General features: G+C 40.4%; 1 protein-coding gene across 1 annotated transcript; it reads right to left on the bottom strand.

Annotated features, from left to right (window-relative positions):
• Window positions 1-1,929: 1,929 nt before the first annotated feature.
• LOC135477721 (L-sorbose 1-dehydrogenase-like) lies at window positions 1,930-14,656 on the bottom strand. The gene is made up of 10 exons (XM_064757915.1): window positions 14,351-14,656; window positions 12,535-12,724; window positions 9,526-9,654; window positions 8,755-8,876; window positions 8,020-8,187; window positions 6,542-6,695; window positions 5,911-6,057; window positions 4,766-4,867; window positions 3,884-4,100; window positions 1,930-2,276 (listed from the first exon to the last, which is right to left on the bottom strand). Exons 1-10 carry the CDS (start codon window positions 14,633-14,635, stop codon window positions 2,126-2,128), a joined length of 1,665 nt encoding a protein of 554 aa, XP_064613985.1. The 5' UTR covers window positions 14,636-14,656; the 3' UTR covers window positions 1,930-2,125.
• Between the last annotated feature and the right edge of the window lie 1,449 nt (window positions 14,657-16,105).

The following is a 16,105-nucleotide window of genomic DNA, read 5'->3' as shown; positions in this document are numbered from 1 at the left end:
GGCTACACACATCTCTGCGACAGAATAAACGTCCAGAATATAATTAAACTGAATCATAGCTTTTTCATTCATCGGATATGCAAGGACTTGATTTGTATATTTTCAACAGAATCTTGACAATCCGACTACATCATTTATTTTTCTAATTTAGCAGGAGTTTTGCAGATATGGCCGCTTTTATCTCGTCAGTTTGACAACTTTTGGCCCTCTTTTGGCCAGTGGGGGCCTCCGGCCGCCCGTGGGAAGGTCAGCCAGCAACCTGCGGATGGTCGTGGGTTTCCCTCGGGCTCTGCCCGGTCTCCTCCCACCATAATGCTGGCCGTCGTCGTATAAGTGAAATATTCTTGAGTAGGACGTAAAACATCAATCAAATAAATAAATAAATAAATAAACCTTTTGGCCAGTGGCCTGTTTTAGCCAGTGGCCTGCTTTGGCCAGTGGGCTGTTTTGGTCAGTGGCCTGCTTTGGCCAGTGGGCTGTTTTGGTCAGTGGCCTGCTTTGACTGCCTTGGTTCGTGAGCTGATTGGACCTCTTGGTTGCTTTGGCTGACGAGTTGCTTTGGGCAGTGGGCTGCTTTGGTTAGTGGGCTAATATGACCTGTTGTCTGCTTTGGACAGTGGGCTGCTTTGGTTAGTGGGCTAATATGACCTGTTGTCTGCTTTGGCCAGTGGGCTACTTTGGTTAGTGGGCTAAAACGACCTGTTGTCTGCTTTGGCCAGTGGGCTGCTTTAGTTAGTGGGCTAATATGACCTGTTGTCTGCTTTGGCCAGTGGGCTGCTTTGGTTAGTGGGCTAATATGACCTGTTGTCTGCTTTGGCCAGTGGGCTGCTTTGGTTAGTGGGCTAATATGACCTGTTGTCTGCTTTGACCAGTGGGCTGCTTTGGTTAGTGGGCTAATATGACCTGTTGTCTGCTTTGGATTGTAAACTGCTTTGGTCATTGGGCTAATTTGACCTGTTGTCTGCTTGGGATAGTGAACTGCTTTGGTTAGTGGGCTAATTTCACCTGTTGTCTGCTTTGGATTGTAAACTGCTTTGGTTAGTGGGCTAATATGACCTGTTGTCTACTTTGGATTGTAAACTGCTTTGGTCATTGGGCTAATTTGACCTGTTGTCTCCTTTGGATAGTGAACTGCTTTGGTTAGTGGGCTAATTTGACCTGTCGTCTGCTTTGGATTGTAAACTGCTTTGGTCATTGGGCTAATTTCACCTGTTGTCTGCTTTGGATAGTGAACTGCTTTGGTTAGTGGGCTAATTTGACCAGTTGTCCGCTTTGGATTGTAAACTGCTTTGGTCATTGGGCTAATTTGACCTGTCGTCTGCTTTGGATAGTGAACTGCATTGGTTAGTGCATGGGTTGATTTGATCTGTTGCCTGCTTTGGCCATTGGCCGGTTTTAACTAATGGCATGGGATGCATTAAGACATTGAATTGAGCAGTAGTTCACTGAGATAGACAACGTTTGAAAGCATATGTATACATGGAAACTTCGTGACATATACACCATCAAGACGTAAAATAATAGTATAAATAAAAATGAAAGCCACATCAGAAGGAAGGTCCAAAAACTCTCCACAAAAAAGCAGGTTTTAATCTTAATAATTTTTCTGAGTGAGTTATAAACATTTAAAATGTTGGATTCAATGGCTGCTGGTTGCGGTGATAAATTCTCATGTGAAACCAAGTTAGGTCATAAAAATGTTTTTGTTTGAACGTACACAGTAGCTTGTTACACTACAGTCAGAACACGCACGGCATGTATATACATACTTGAAATAAAGATTCAAGACCGTGCCAAAGAGACCCAATGACATGAAAACGTCACTTGAAATCACACTAAAGTCTTTGCCCGCAACAGATATTGTAAAAGATCACAACTAGCTTGGAAATATCCGTTTAAAAAAGAAGGCAAAGTTTTTTAGGTGGCCTTTCCTTTGATGTAAACTTTATTAGAGAGTAAAATAGAATCACATTTGTCCTCAGATAACGACTTGTATTTGCTACAGATCTGCCTAATCAGGCTTTACACATCATATATATCATTACATTTCACGTGTTTGACTTAGGCGAACGCACATACGCCGCTGATGAATACTGCTTTCTGATTGCATCTTAATGCGCATGAGCTAAAGTTTTGCGCCTGACTTTATCCAGTCGGCTTTGATGATATCGGAAGCCTTCTCCGCAATCATGATGACGGGAGCGTTGGTGTTTCCGGTTACGATTTCCGGCATGATGGAAGCATCAACAACCCGGAGGTTCCTCAGCCCTCGAACCCTGTGAAAAGACAGAATGGGTTTACATGTAACAATTAATTTATCTATCTGATTCATGTTTAACGTCTTACTCAAGAATTTTATGGCCGGAAGAAAGCCGGTACCTAACAAATCTACTGATTTAGAGCCACGTACGGAAATTGGTGCATATTCCCGCTCTCACAGTTCGAGGTAATTTGGTGAAAATAATCGGCCTAAAAGACTCATGTGGCCCTTTGCAAAGTTTTCCGTTCATTGAAGACCATGTCTGAACGTCACAGGTGGGAAAGTTGGTCAGCAACTTGCCAAATTTCATTCTTTATTTATTTAACGAGGATTTCTCACGGCCTAATGGCTACTACTGAGATCTTCTCAAAGCAACAACAACATAATAATTAACGAAGTACATACATATAAATATGAGAATACATATTTCAGATATAAGCTGAAATAAATTAATTATTATTTACAATGTTAACATCGTTATTACCATTACCATGGTCATTAAACCTTTCTTTATCATTGATAAATTTATGCACACATTGAAAAAGCAAATACAAAAAAATAATGAAAGGTATCTTCACATGTATCATTACAGTAATGGCAAGTAGTATCTTCGATAATATCATACTTAAAAAGCCTGCCCGAAGAGCGCTGATTCCCATTCTCATTCTGCAGTGCTGGCCAGATGAAAAGTTGCTAAAGTCATTATATAACGATATTAAATCACTAGACTTAGTAATAATTGATGGAAATAGAAATTTTTGAAGTTCTTTCATTGAAGAATAGCGAATATGTTTAGGTAAATTATTCCAGTCCTTAATTGTTTTCTGGAAGAACGAAGATTTATAGATACTGAGACGGCATCTAAATATACGTAGATTTTACATTATACCTTAAGTTATATGTATTATACTCTGTTGATCGTCTTGATAATAAGGACTGTAGTAAGGCGGGGAAAGTCCATTTACAATTTTAAAAAACAGCAGAATCCTATGTTGTCTACGCCGAACATATAGTGGTGTCCAATTATGTTCACTCAGCAGAACTTTATCTGATGTACGACGCATTCCATTTGTACAAAGCTAAAGCCGCGCGCCGTTGAACATTTTCCACTTTTTGGGAAAGCGCAATACTACAGTTATCATATAATATGTCGCCATAGTATATTGTAGATATAATGAGGCTATTGTATAAAGTTATTAAACACTTCCTTGTTAATATCCTCTTCATTGTGTTAATATCCTCTTCACAAATGTTGATGGTTTATTCGTTGAATTCGATTCTTCCATCTATGAAACTCACCCCAAATGTATGTAAACAATTCTTGAGAATTGCGTTATAATCATGTTTAAACAAACAAATTTCTTCACACTAAAAAAATTTCACGTCACTCACGACGATGACAATAAATAAAAAACACAAAGTCAAGTCAGATAAAAAGGGAGCCCTGTCTCCATATTATTAGTTATATAAATCCAGTTATGTTTTCCGCCTTTTTTGTCAGGAATGGTGAGCAAAAAAAAAAAAAAGAGAGAGAGAAAGAGAAAAAAAAACAAAAACAAACATAAACATTGAAAACATACATCATTATTGTCAAGATTACCTATCATGACATCAAATACCTACCGCAGTTTGGGGTCTACAACAGCGGTGGTGTCCGCCGCGTGACCCATCTTGCACGTGCCTGTTGGGTGGTACAGCGTCATCGTGTTGTGGCGTGCTAGGCTTTCCCAGTATGCGTCAGAGAACGGTATGATTGTCAGAGGATCTGGGTAGCAGCCGATTCGTGGCTCGAGTCCCGTGTTGCTTGAACGCATCCGTTGAGCAGAGTTTGTAGGCAAATTTTATCCCTGTAACAAATTGGAGATCTAATGTTGAAGACAGCATTATTTTACAGCGGCACTGAGTACATTTTTTTTACCGTTTAAAATTCATTATTTTCAGAATTTTGTGAGAACTGTCAGTCTTTTCAAAATTTTGTTTTCAACATGTTTTTCTGCACTTTTAAAGTTTCCAGAATACACCAGTTGTTTTTCGCACGAAACATAAATGTTTCTTTTTTTTTTCAAGGAAAATGGGAAAATTCGTTCATTAAGTGAAAATTAGAGCCAGTTGTGACTTTATATTTTCGAAATACATTTTTAAAACCAAAGGCCTTCAATTTGGGAAGGACCACACGATTACATTCAAATAATTGGACGTATCATTCCTATAATATAATGAACATGTGTTTTTTGACCTGCTAGTATGATACTCAAGCTCACTTAAAATTTTAGTGTAAACGATGACTGCAAATTTCATGAATGGAAAAAGTCTCGCTTGTATTGGAACGAAAATTACACAAGACCAGAAAAAACCAGGCCTGTCTTCTGTTGATTTCTACTTTTCGATGACAATACGTGGAGAAACTCGGAACTCGTGCATGTATTGTAAGAGAACACGCCGTGATCAATCCTACTTGGCCTCTAGTCGCCGGTGCGCGGGAAATGCTTCTAAATGCTATCCTACCTTCCACTAAGGAGTTGACGTCTGCGATGTCAGATAGGTAATTCGGGTCGATGATTGGATGATCGTCTGGGTTGTCACTGCGCAGGCGTATTGTGCCCCTCACTTCTCGGGTGCATTAAGACTGTGTGTATGTTGAAGCCATGTTTATTTATCATGCCGCCGTGGAGAGCTTCCCAAACCTTCAAATTGTGAAACACAAAACAGAAACCAAGATTATGAATTTATATCCCAACTCTTCTTATTTGTTCGTTGTGCTTGTTATTTTGAGCTAAAGTTAATTCTTACTTCACTGACAGTTGTGAAACACGGTGTTCTGCCACGTATAAACACTGCAGTATAACCAGTGGCCGTCGACACTTTTCCTATGTTGCACCAGACTGATTATTTAATTGGCTTTGTCGGAGTGTTTTCCATTTGGTTGGTAATTTGAAAGCAAGAACAGGGCTAAGCCACTCTCATATGCACTGCCATACATCCACACGCCCATGATTCGTTCTTATACTACAGCTGATGCATAGCAACTCTGCTATGTGACGTGACACAGGTGTACAGGCTACAGTCAGTTATTGTGTGAACACAGAGTTGTGACTACACCTGTATATCTCTTGACGGATGACCTCAAAAATAAAAAAATAAATAAAAAACTTCCTCTCAGATCGTTCGCTGTGTGATGGTGGATTGCATTGACGTCGATCTAACGGATGAGTCTGTTTCTGATAAAGGAAATATCTGTTTCTGACAATAAGTTAACCCGTAATCAGAACGGAAAAATTTGTCAGATTGACAAAATTCAATCCGTCATCACGCAAGCAAAGGATCTAACTGTAGATATTTTGAGGGTGCGTTTTGTAGCATATACGTACAAGAAGAATTTAGTCCATATACGACTACTATTTTGTGACAAAATCATCAAATGATGCTTTATTTATTTATTTATTTGTCTGGTGTTTTACGCAGTACTCAAGAATATTTCACTTATACGACACCGACCGTATCAAAATATCTCAATACGCTGGGATGAGATTATATTGGCTAATTGCTGTGACGTTTAGCCATAATCATTCAATCATGTAGGCTAATTAGGTTACATTGGCCAAGTTGATTTCAGATATGACTTTCATACTGTTACCTCATCTTTCATATTAAAGTTGGCTTTCGTTTCAGATGTGGGTCCGCTCGCACGGAGTCCTGCCAATAAGTGTAGCTCAATATCCGGGTACTTGTCACGTGGGTCATGGGCAGCCGTTTGATGAAAGCTACGCCCTCGTTTGTAGCCGCGCTGGTATATGGGCCTACATAAGTGATACATTACACCACTTGTAAAACAATGAGACAATGAGATGATCATCTGTTTGTTTCCTTGATATTCCTTAATAATGACTTCATTCGGTGATGACGGTCGCATATTAACTGGTTTAATTGGTTAAACAGGACAACTCAGTCGTACTACACTGTGTTACGGTACATATTTGTAATGTCTGCCCGACCCCATTTCTGGCACTCAGTACAAAAATAAATATCTGCTTTGCCATATCCAATTTTGATGTTATCATTTTAAAACCACCAAACGGCCTGCCCGTAATGCATGTACATTTCATTCCACTTCAAGGAAAGGGGAAGACTCTGCTACATATCTATACATCTGTGTAATTAATCAGAAAATGTGACTCGTTGAAAGTTTCTCAGAATAACACAACACTGAAAGAAATTCTTCGGGCAAAATGAGTCGTTTGACCCACTTTTAAGAGTATCACAAGAAACTCATATAATACACACCTTTCTTGAAGACTTCATAGTCTACGTTAGCTTTCAGAGAGTTGACAAGTTGATCGGTTATTGATATGGGATCATCGATCTCGAATTCGATGCCGTCCACGAACACGTGATCCTGAAGATGATCGCCCACCGGGAGATCAGCAACTAACGGGATCTATTTGAATATGATATAACAAACAAGCACGTAAAATTTTGCTACAAAATGGATTTTTCCAGGCAAATAAATGTATTTAAAAAAGGCATTGGTTTTGATGTTTTTTGTGTCCGACATCATCTTGTCTTCCAAACAAACCTCAAAATATCTTTCAAAGGTATAAAGAACTCTTAGAATCAGACAAAATATACATCGATATGGGAGGGATTTTAGGAGAATTACCCTAAGCTGAAGTTGAATTCATTTTTCAAATGATGTTATGTTAAATATCCTGTTCCACAAGGCGCTTTTCTCTTAAAAACTATTTACTAATGCACGATGAAAACATACAGGACTACGCCAATCGACCAAAAATCTTGCATTAGGCATGATCGTTATGGAGTTTCTAGCGTGGTACCTGTTTGACCAGTCATGTACAAGTCTTCTACAAATGAGACAACCAGGGGTCCCACCCATTATGCAATGTTTAATTTTTCTATGACGTCATTGCTTTGGAAGGGAATCGGGCGTAAAGTGGCATTATCGCTGAAAAGGACGCGCGGTGGGACAATAATTACATAAAGATCAGATGAAAGAATGTGAAAAGTTAGTTGTGAATGTCTTCAATATTTTTTCCATTATCTTTTTAAAGAGAAAAAGACATTCGAAAATAATGTTGGTATTGTAGGTATGTGGGACCTCCTTTTAGTATATGTAGTCTTTGTGTAATACCGTTGTAAATGAGGATATAACACATGTTTATTTCGAATTTCGTTCTTTCAGCAAACAAGTGTGTTAGTTGGATTTTGATTATATGTTTAATTTTAATGCATTCATAAATATTATCATAATTCAAATTATATGCTTATGTTTGGATCCAAAGAACAAATTTACATGAAATTAAATTTCTTTGACATGAATCACATCCTTATTTAGAACATTATTATGCAAATAATAAATAGCAAAAAGGTAATTCCAAATACCCATCAGACGAAAATATTTTCAAGTACCCTTTTCTCCTGAAAAAGGAAATCCAAAGAAATATTAAAGACCATGTTTGCAATTAAGTTCTGAAGCTCTTTCATCTGCTTTTGGGATCATTTTTATGTTTTGCTATCCTTTGGTGGAAGGAATATGTGATCTCTATCAAACTTTCTGTTCTCAAACTTTCTGTACAATCGATGTCGACCGGTTATTGTCACCAATGGGAACTGGGCATGATCATACGGGAAAATTTCTGCTTTAGGCTTGTTCTGTGGAAGGAGCCATGCACTGAAAACGGGACCTCATGTGACTTTCAGCTTACCTTACTGACGTCATTGTGAACATATCACAGTACGATTACCTGTAAACTTTGTAGATGATCACGAGGCCCAACTCCTGAGAGCATTAGGATCTGTGGGGTGCCGATAGCTCCTTGGCAGAGGACAATTTCCCGCCTAGCCTGCACCGTTTGGAGTTTCCCATTTCGTCTGAACACAATACCATTAGCCGTATCCTTCTCAAAAACAATCTGAAAAAAGAGTGCATTGTGAAGATGAGTTATATCTTTATAAGGTAAGTTATGTGTAGATAGAAATTCACTGTTCTCTTTCTTCCTCTACTCTCTCGCCACGACACTGCTGCAATATTGCCGGCAATGGCGTTAGGACATAACCATTCATTCTGTCATTCACTCATTCTCTATTCTCCTATACACCCAAAACATTAATCTGTCAAGTTTAAGAGATAATCCGGGTGAATCTAGAATGTATTCTGCTATATATTGCAGCAGATTATTCTGTGACATAAAACACACATATCATATTAGTTCTATTGGACTATAACAGAATATTATGTTGAATATGACAGAACATTGCGTTAAAATAACAGAATACATTCTAGCATCACTCACGCAACAGACTTTGTCTTAAAAGTAAAAGATTAATTTTTAGACTGTAGCTTTCGGACGCTGTTTTGTATTGAATTTACATACATATACGTAACTATTAAAGTTACAATCGTTCACGAGTCTGACCTAATCATTTAACAACGATGTTCAATGTTAAGTTTAGGAACAAGGGGAAAAAAGGATGCGTACCTTCACCGCATGCGCATGCGTAACCACATGTAGATTTTTGCGAGCCATTGCAGGTTTCAGAAATGCCGCAGATGTGCTCGTACGTTTCCCGTCTCCGACATTGCATTGCGAAACCATAAAGCCTGATAACACATACACATAACAAAGTTTGTTATTCACAAAAACTTTTGACAAATCTTTCAACTCATGAGGATAAATGGTTATATATTACTGCGTCAACCGTCCGTTCTATAGCCCGATTTTGGGGTTGTGAGGAGCGTGTTATTTTCAGGTCCTGGATGGAAGAATTTTAATGCATATACATGTATATTTAATTAAAATATCACTGTATGGTAATAAAGACTATCTCATAATACGAAAGGAAAATGGAGAAAGATCTAGTGCCTAAATGTAATAAGATTCCTCAAGCTGACACTGCACAAAACCCCTTCATGTCCAAATCTTGGCCTTTCTGTTATGACTGATATCAGACTCAAAATTTCAAGACATTCTTAATGCAAGGTTTCTAACTTAATGCAAACTTTCTAAATTAATGCAAGCTTTCTAACTTAATGCAAGCTTTCTAACTTAATGCAAGGTTTCTAGCTTATTGCAAGCTTTCTGACTTAATGCAAGCTTTCTAATTTAGTGCAAGCTTTCTAACTTAATGCAAGCTTTCTAATTTAATGCGAGCCTGCAAGAAAACCATTTCCTATTTTGAGTTATGAATATAAGCTAGCAACCAGCTTATATTAACAGCAAGGGTTGTGTTCCGATATAATTCTCTCTTGCCTATTTGCTCCTGGCCATTGCAGTCTCTCGCCTGGTACCCCAGCTCCTGGCCGGCACGGACAAACGTCCTACACAGCGGTGTGATGCCTACATCAGATATAACCATAGGGCCAGTGCTGCCGTGATAGCCTGCGGAAAGACATCAGATATAACCATAGGTCTAGTACTGCCGTGATTGCCTGCGGAAAGACATGAGATAAAACCATAGGGCAAGTACTGCCGTGATAACCTGCGGAAAGACATGAGATATAAGTATAGGGCCAGTACTGCCGTGATAGCCTGCGGAAATACATGGGATATAACCATACGGCTAGTACTGCCTTAATAGCCTGCGGGAAGACATCAGATGTAACCATAGGGCTAGTACTGCCGTGATAGCCTGCGGAGACATGAGATGTAATCATAGGGCCAGTACTGCCGTGATAGCCTGCGGAAAGTCATGAGATGTAACCATAGGGCTAGTACTGCGGCGATAGTCTGCGGAAAGACATGAGATGTAACCACAGGGCCAGTACTGCCGTGATAGCCTGCGGAAAGTCATGAGATGTAACCATAGGGCAAGTATTGTCGTGATAGCCTGCGGAAAGACATGAGATGTAACCATAGGGCAAGTGCTGCCGTGATAGCCCGCGGAGACATGAGATGTAACCATAGGGAAAGTGCTGCCGTGAAAGCCAGCGGAAAGACAGGAGATGTAATCATAGGGCCAGTACTGCCGTGATAGCCTGTGGAAAGACATGAGACATAATCATAGGGCTAGTACTGCCGCGATAGCCTGCGGAAAGACATGAGATGTAACCATAGGGCTAGCGCTGCGGCGATAGCCTGCGGAAAGACATGAGATGTAACCATAGGGCCAGTACTGCCGTGATAGCCTGCGGAAAGTCATGAGATGTAACCATAGGGCAAGTATTGTCGTGATAGCGAGCGGAAAGACATGAGATGTAACCATAGGGCTAGTACTGCCGCGATAGCCTGCGGAAAGACATGAGATGTAACCACAGGGCCAGTACTGCCGTGATAGCCTGCGGAAAGTCATGAGATGTAACCATAGGGCAAGTATTTTCGTGATAGCCTGCGGAAAGACATGAGATGTAACCATAGGGCAAGTGCTGCCGTGATAGCCTGCGGAGACATGAGATGTAACCATAGGGAAAGTGCTGCCGTGAAAGCCAGCGGAAAGACAGGAGATGTAATCATAGGGCCAGTACTGCCGTGATAGCCTGCGGAAAGTCATGAGATGTAACCATAGGGCAAGTATTGTCGTGATAGCGAGCGGAAAGACATGAGATGTAACCATAGGGCTAGTACTCCCGTGATAGCCTGCGGAGACATGAGATGTAACCATAGAGAAAATGCTGCCGTGAAAGCCTGCGGAAAGACATGAGATGTAATCATAGGGCCAGTACTGCCGTGATAGCCTGTGGAAAGACATGAGATGTAACCATAGGGCAAGTGCTGCCGCGATAGCCTGCGGAAAGACATGAGATATAAGTATAGGGCCAGTACTTCCGTGATAGCCTGCGGAAAGACATGAGACATAACCATAGGGCCAGGGCTGTCGTGATAACCATAGGACTAGTACTGTCGTGATAGCCCGTGGAAAGACATGGGATGTAACCATAGGGCCAGGGCTGTCGTGATAGCCAGCGGAAAGACATGAGATGTAACAATAGGGCTAGTACTGCCGTGATAGCCTGTGGAAAGACATAAGATGTAACCATAGGGCCAGTACTGCCGTGATAGGCTGCGGAAAGACATGAGATGTAACCAAAAGATTAGTGCTGCCGTGATAGCCTGCGGGAAGACATGAGATGTAACCATAGGGCCAGTACTGCCGTGATAGCCTGCGGGAAGACATGGGATGTAACCATAGGGCAAGTACTGCCGTGATAGCCTGCGGAAAGACATGAGATGTAACCATAGGGCCAGTACTGCCGTGATAGCCTGTGGAAAGACATGGAATGTAACCATAGGGCCAGTACTGCCGTGATAGCCTGCGGAAAGTCATGAGATGTAACCATAGGGCAAGTATTGTCGTGATAGACTGCGGAAAGACATGAGATGTAACCATAGGGCTAGTACTCCCGTGATAGCCTGCGGAGACATGAGATGTAACCATAGGGAAAGTGCTGCCGTGAAAGCCAGCGGAAAGACATGAGATGTAATCATAGGGCCAGTACTGCCGTGATAGCCTGCGGAAAGACATGGTATATAACCATAAGGCCAGGGCTGCCGTGATAGCCTGCGGCAAATCAACTAAGGTACACATACATGCCTGAGGGAAGTCAATTGATGTGCACACCCAAGTCTGGGAAAAGTCAACTGATGCACTGTATATATAAGCCTGGAGGAATTCAACTGACTTAGAAACCGGGGGAAGTCAACTGGCTAATAACCAGAGAACAGGGCTTTTCATGAATATGAAACAACCCAATAAGTGATTCTATGAATAGAAATACTGTAGAAAAATATAGACGGTCTTGAAATATACATACAATTTAAAGTTTCTATGTGGTTTCACGGTCAACTTAATCCCATAATATAATTATCAACTATTTAAATTGCAAGGTCATTTTCCTCCCTGATTTTCTATTAGTTTGTTACAATAAAGCGGTCGACGGCTGTCATATGACGTCAGTAGATTCCAACCGCAGGTGAAGACCACTTGCCCTCCACCAGTATGTTGTGCCTATCTGTATGTTACACCTGGAAAAGTTCTTGAGTAATTTTCCAAAAATCGGGGGTTTACCTCAGACACTCCGGTATTTACCACCCATATAAACGACCGTCATCGTGTAAATTCTGGAGTATGGCGGCCAGAAGTACTGAAATAAATAAATTAAATGGAAACAGCCGGCCAAAATAACATGCAGGAACATTTCGTGTAGGATTGCAGGTGTTGAGTGGGTCAATGAAAATGAAAATATCTTTACTGAATATCTCGGCGTCTTTTTTTGTTAGTCATTCTGTACATTTTCTTTTGGGATGTTCAAATGATAGACTGACCTGATTCAACGTATTCTTTATTCGTGTTATTTTCCGATTTGATGAAGTATGGCAACACCTCTCTATAGCTCCACCCCTGACAACCTAGCTCCGCCCACAAGTCGTAGTCATGACGACTTCCTCTTACATACTGCATGTGATTCAGACAGCTTGTACCTCCTAGCACTTTACCCCTGGGCCAGTTACTTTGCTGTGAACGAGAAAAATTAGTAAATTACACAAAGAAGTCTAAAGAACGCGAAAAGTGTTAAAAGTCATCTGTGTGAAAAATCAGATACATACAAGCAGCTACATGTAACAAAACATATGACATCGGGTAATGCACGCAGGTGATTTCATGCAGGCCATTTTTCAGGCCATGCCCATATAGGGAGGGTAGGCCCTATACATTTACGTCAAGGCCCTCGGTTATATTAGATTAAAACTGTCTACTCTCCAGCTTGGGCCTTTCACTACACTGAAACACGACGTCCACTTTTAAATGCGGCTTCTGCTCACCACTAATTTTCCACGACTTGGGCGTGCATATCTGCACGAGACCAGTGGGAACGTGTCAGGAATTTGACAACGGTCGATGGTTTTTCCTGGGCACTCCGGGTTTCCTCTACCATTAACAGCGTACGTCAAGATTTGAGGGTTGATGCAGGTGCTTTTTAATTATACAAATAGATAACTAAATATGTACTCACCTCTGTTCTCAGCCACCGAAAATATTCCAAACAATTGGTTTGTCTTTTTCAAAACCAAAGAGCGTCCTTTTCCAACCAAACAACAATAAACACCCCTGAAACTATCTGCCTTTACCCTAAATATCTAGGGCCGTCTGCAGGTCGGTGGAAATGTTACTCAAATTCGAGCTACGGAACTAGTGGTCTAGTGGCTTTACCATTCATTCAAGCTTTTTTTGTCTCGACGGCGGTTAACCGAGGAGGAAACAGAGTAACCAGAATGACCCGAGCGAAGGCCCGTCCAGTTCATCACGCAGCTGTCTTATATAGCTCTAAATGTGCACTGAACGCGGGTCCAAAAATTCACTTCGAAAGATTCGGGAGAACAAATTACGTCTAAGGAATACATGCAAGCAATACCCACCTCTTTACTTTTTTGGTTCTGTAGCTAGTGCGCGTACATGATGTCTGACTTTGTTCTGTAGCTAGTGCGTGTACATGTATGTGACTTTGTTCTGTAGCTAGTATGTGTACATGTATATCTGACTTTGATCTGTAGCTGGTGCGTGTACATGTATGTGACTTTGTTCTGTAGCTAGTGCGGTTACATGTATGTGACTTTGTTCTGTAGCTAGTGCGGGTACATGTATCTGACTTTGTTCTGTAGCCAGTGCAGGTACATGTATCTGACTTTGTTCTGTAGCTAGTGCGCGTACATGTATGTGACTTTGTTCTGTAGCTAGTGCAGGTACATGTATGTGACTTTGTTCTGTAGCTAGTGCGTATACATGTATGTGAGTTTGTTTTGTAGCAAGTACGGGTACATGTATGTGACTTTGTTCTGTGGCTAGTGCGTGTAAATGTATATGTGACTTTGTTCTGTAGCTATTTAAGATATTTAACATGCGGAACAAAACCCCCCAAATTGTTAATTTTACATAAGATACTGGTAAATTACAAAAATTTCGTAAATTTTGTTAAATTTTAAATTTCCAAGAACGAGACATTAAGTAACATTACCAATGCTTTCACTCCTGGGGCTAACCAGCAACCCTCCCTACTTCCTAAATGTTGGGCTCAACATTATTAAAGGGATATATAACTTTTCAGCTTTAAGAGAAAATAGAAGAAAACGTTAAGGTATTTACGTGGTTCTTTAACCCTTTGCAAGCATATTTCTGTGGCACCGTCTTGTAGTTCCAGTTAGCCGTGGTCTTCTGCAGGCGTGGAGCAAACAGCGGGATTTGGATGTCCGGATAATCGGAGTCGTCTCCTCCTGCCTCCAGGAGGAGCACTGTCTGCTGCGAGTCCTCCGACAGACGATTAGCTACCACACAGCCGGACGTGCCCGCGCCCACTGAAATGTATCCATAGCAGATGTTATATTGACATTCCCAGAAGGAATTCTTTGATCCAATGAACTTTCTTATCATTGTTACTGCACTTATCAACCAACAGTATTTGCGTCGCTGAGATTCTGCACCGTTTTTTTTTCACCGCTTGAAATGGCCTGGCAATATTTGTCAAGACCAGTAAGAAAATTGTTATGAGTGGCTTGTTTCTTTTTATGCATCCTTATAGAGTACAAATTTTATTACAAAATTACTTAGTACTAAACGACGTTTGAATCTTTTTTAGAATGTACAACTTGGGCTATACGTGAAAAAACAAAGGCAATTTGGTTTGGCAATTAGGCCTACTGTAAATGCATGCTTATACGGCCCGTTGGTTTTTTCAATGTACAGTACAGGCTATATAACGGGACTGCAGGATTAAATGTGTTTAGGCGTTGCACTGATACAACGACCATTTCAGATATTTCTTTTGGCGCTATACGACAACAGTTGAATTTTTTACGACCTAATCTTACTTATTTACTCCCCCTCCTCACCTGGATTTAGCTCACAAATCTTTCTTACTGCTCTCCTCACCTGGATTTAGCTCACAAATCTTTCTTACTTCTCTCCTCACCTGGATTTTGCTTACAAATCTTTCTTACTTCTCTCCTCACCTTGATTTTTCTCATGAATCTTACTTACTCCCCCTCGTTACCTGGATTTCGCTCACTAGTCTTTCTAGCCTCACTAGTCTAATAAAGTTTTCACTGTGACGGTTTTAAGAATGCCCTCGCCATTGTATGTAATTACACAATATTAATCACCCACGTCCATTTGTCTAAAGAAAGTAGTTAATATGAGGCTGGAATTCGAACTTTTTTTACGTGAACTTTTGGTTTATGTGAACTTTTGGTTTATATGAACTTGAACTTGTACTTTTTATTCACATCAACCTACTTCAACTTCCAAAAAGTACATGTATATGTTGTAATGGAATATCACAATGTTCCAGAAGTAGCTGTAATTGGGACATATGGATATATACTGTAAAATCAACACAAAACAGTCATTGCCCTATACATGCGTATTTGTCACGCATATAAAAGTCCCTTGAGTGTGAACTTAAGTTCGATCTTAATCTGTCTATGTTTTGTATATGTACGAATGACTACATCATGGAAAGTAAAACTAGAGCAGTGATCACAGTGTGATGGCTGGCAAATGGTCACACGTAACCGGTGAAATACGGTCTCTTCTCAATTTACCTCTGAGTTTTTATTTTATAGCTATACTGTTCAAGTAAAGATGTTTACAAAGTCACAAATTTATATCCCGATCACCGTAGTTGACGCAAAATTAGACAAAAATAAATGCAGTCATGTTAATTGCAACGTTACACTGAGAAAAAAATGGTGCTATTTTGCACCTTTAATGGTTCTTCAGAGTGGATCAAATAAAGAACCTTTTTTGGGTCTTTGAATTACCTTTTCTAAAAGGTTCCTTGAAGAACCCTCAACATATGGTTCATCACCACATAAGAAACCGGTAAAGGTTCTTTGATTAACC

The sequence above is a fragment of the Liolophura sinensis genome, chromosome 11 (assembly GCF_032854445.1).
Source record: "Liolophura sinensis isolate JHLJ2023 chromosome 11, CUHK_Ljap_v2, whole genome shotgun sequence".
In the NCBI taxonomy this organism is placed as follows: domain Eukaryota; kingdom Metazoa; phylum Mollusca; class Polyplacophora; order Chitonida; family Chitonidae; genus Liolophura; species Liolophura sinensis.
Note: the sequence above shows the minus strand (reverse complement) of the source record. Positions and strands in the feature narration are given on the sequence as shown.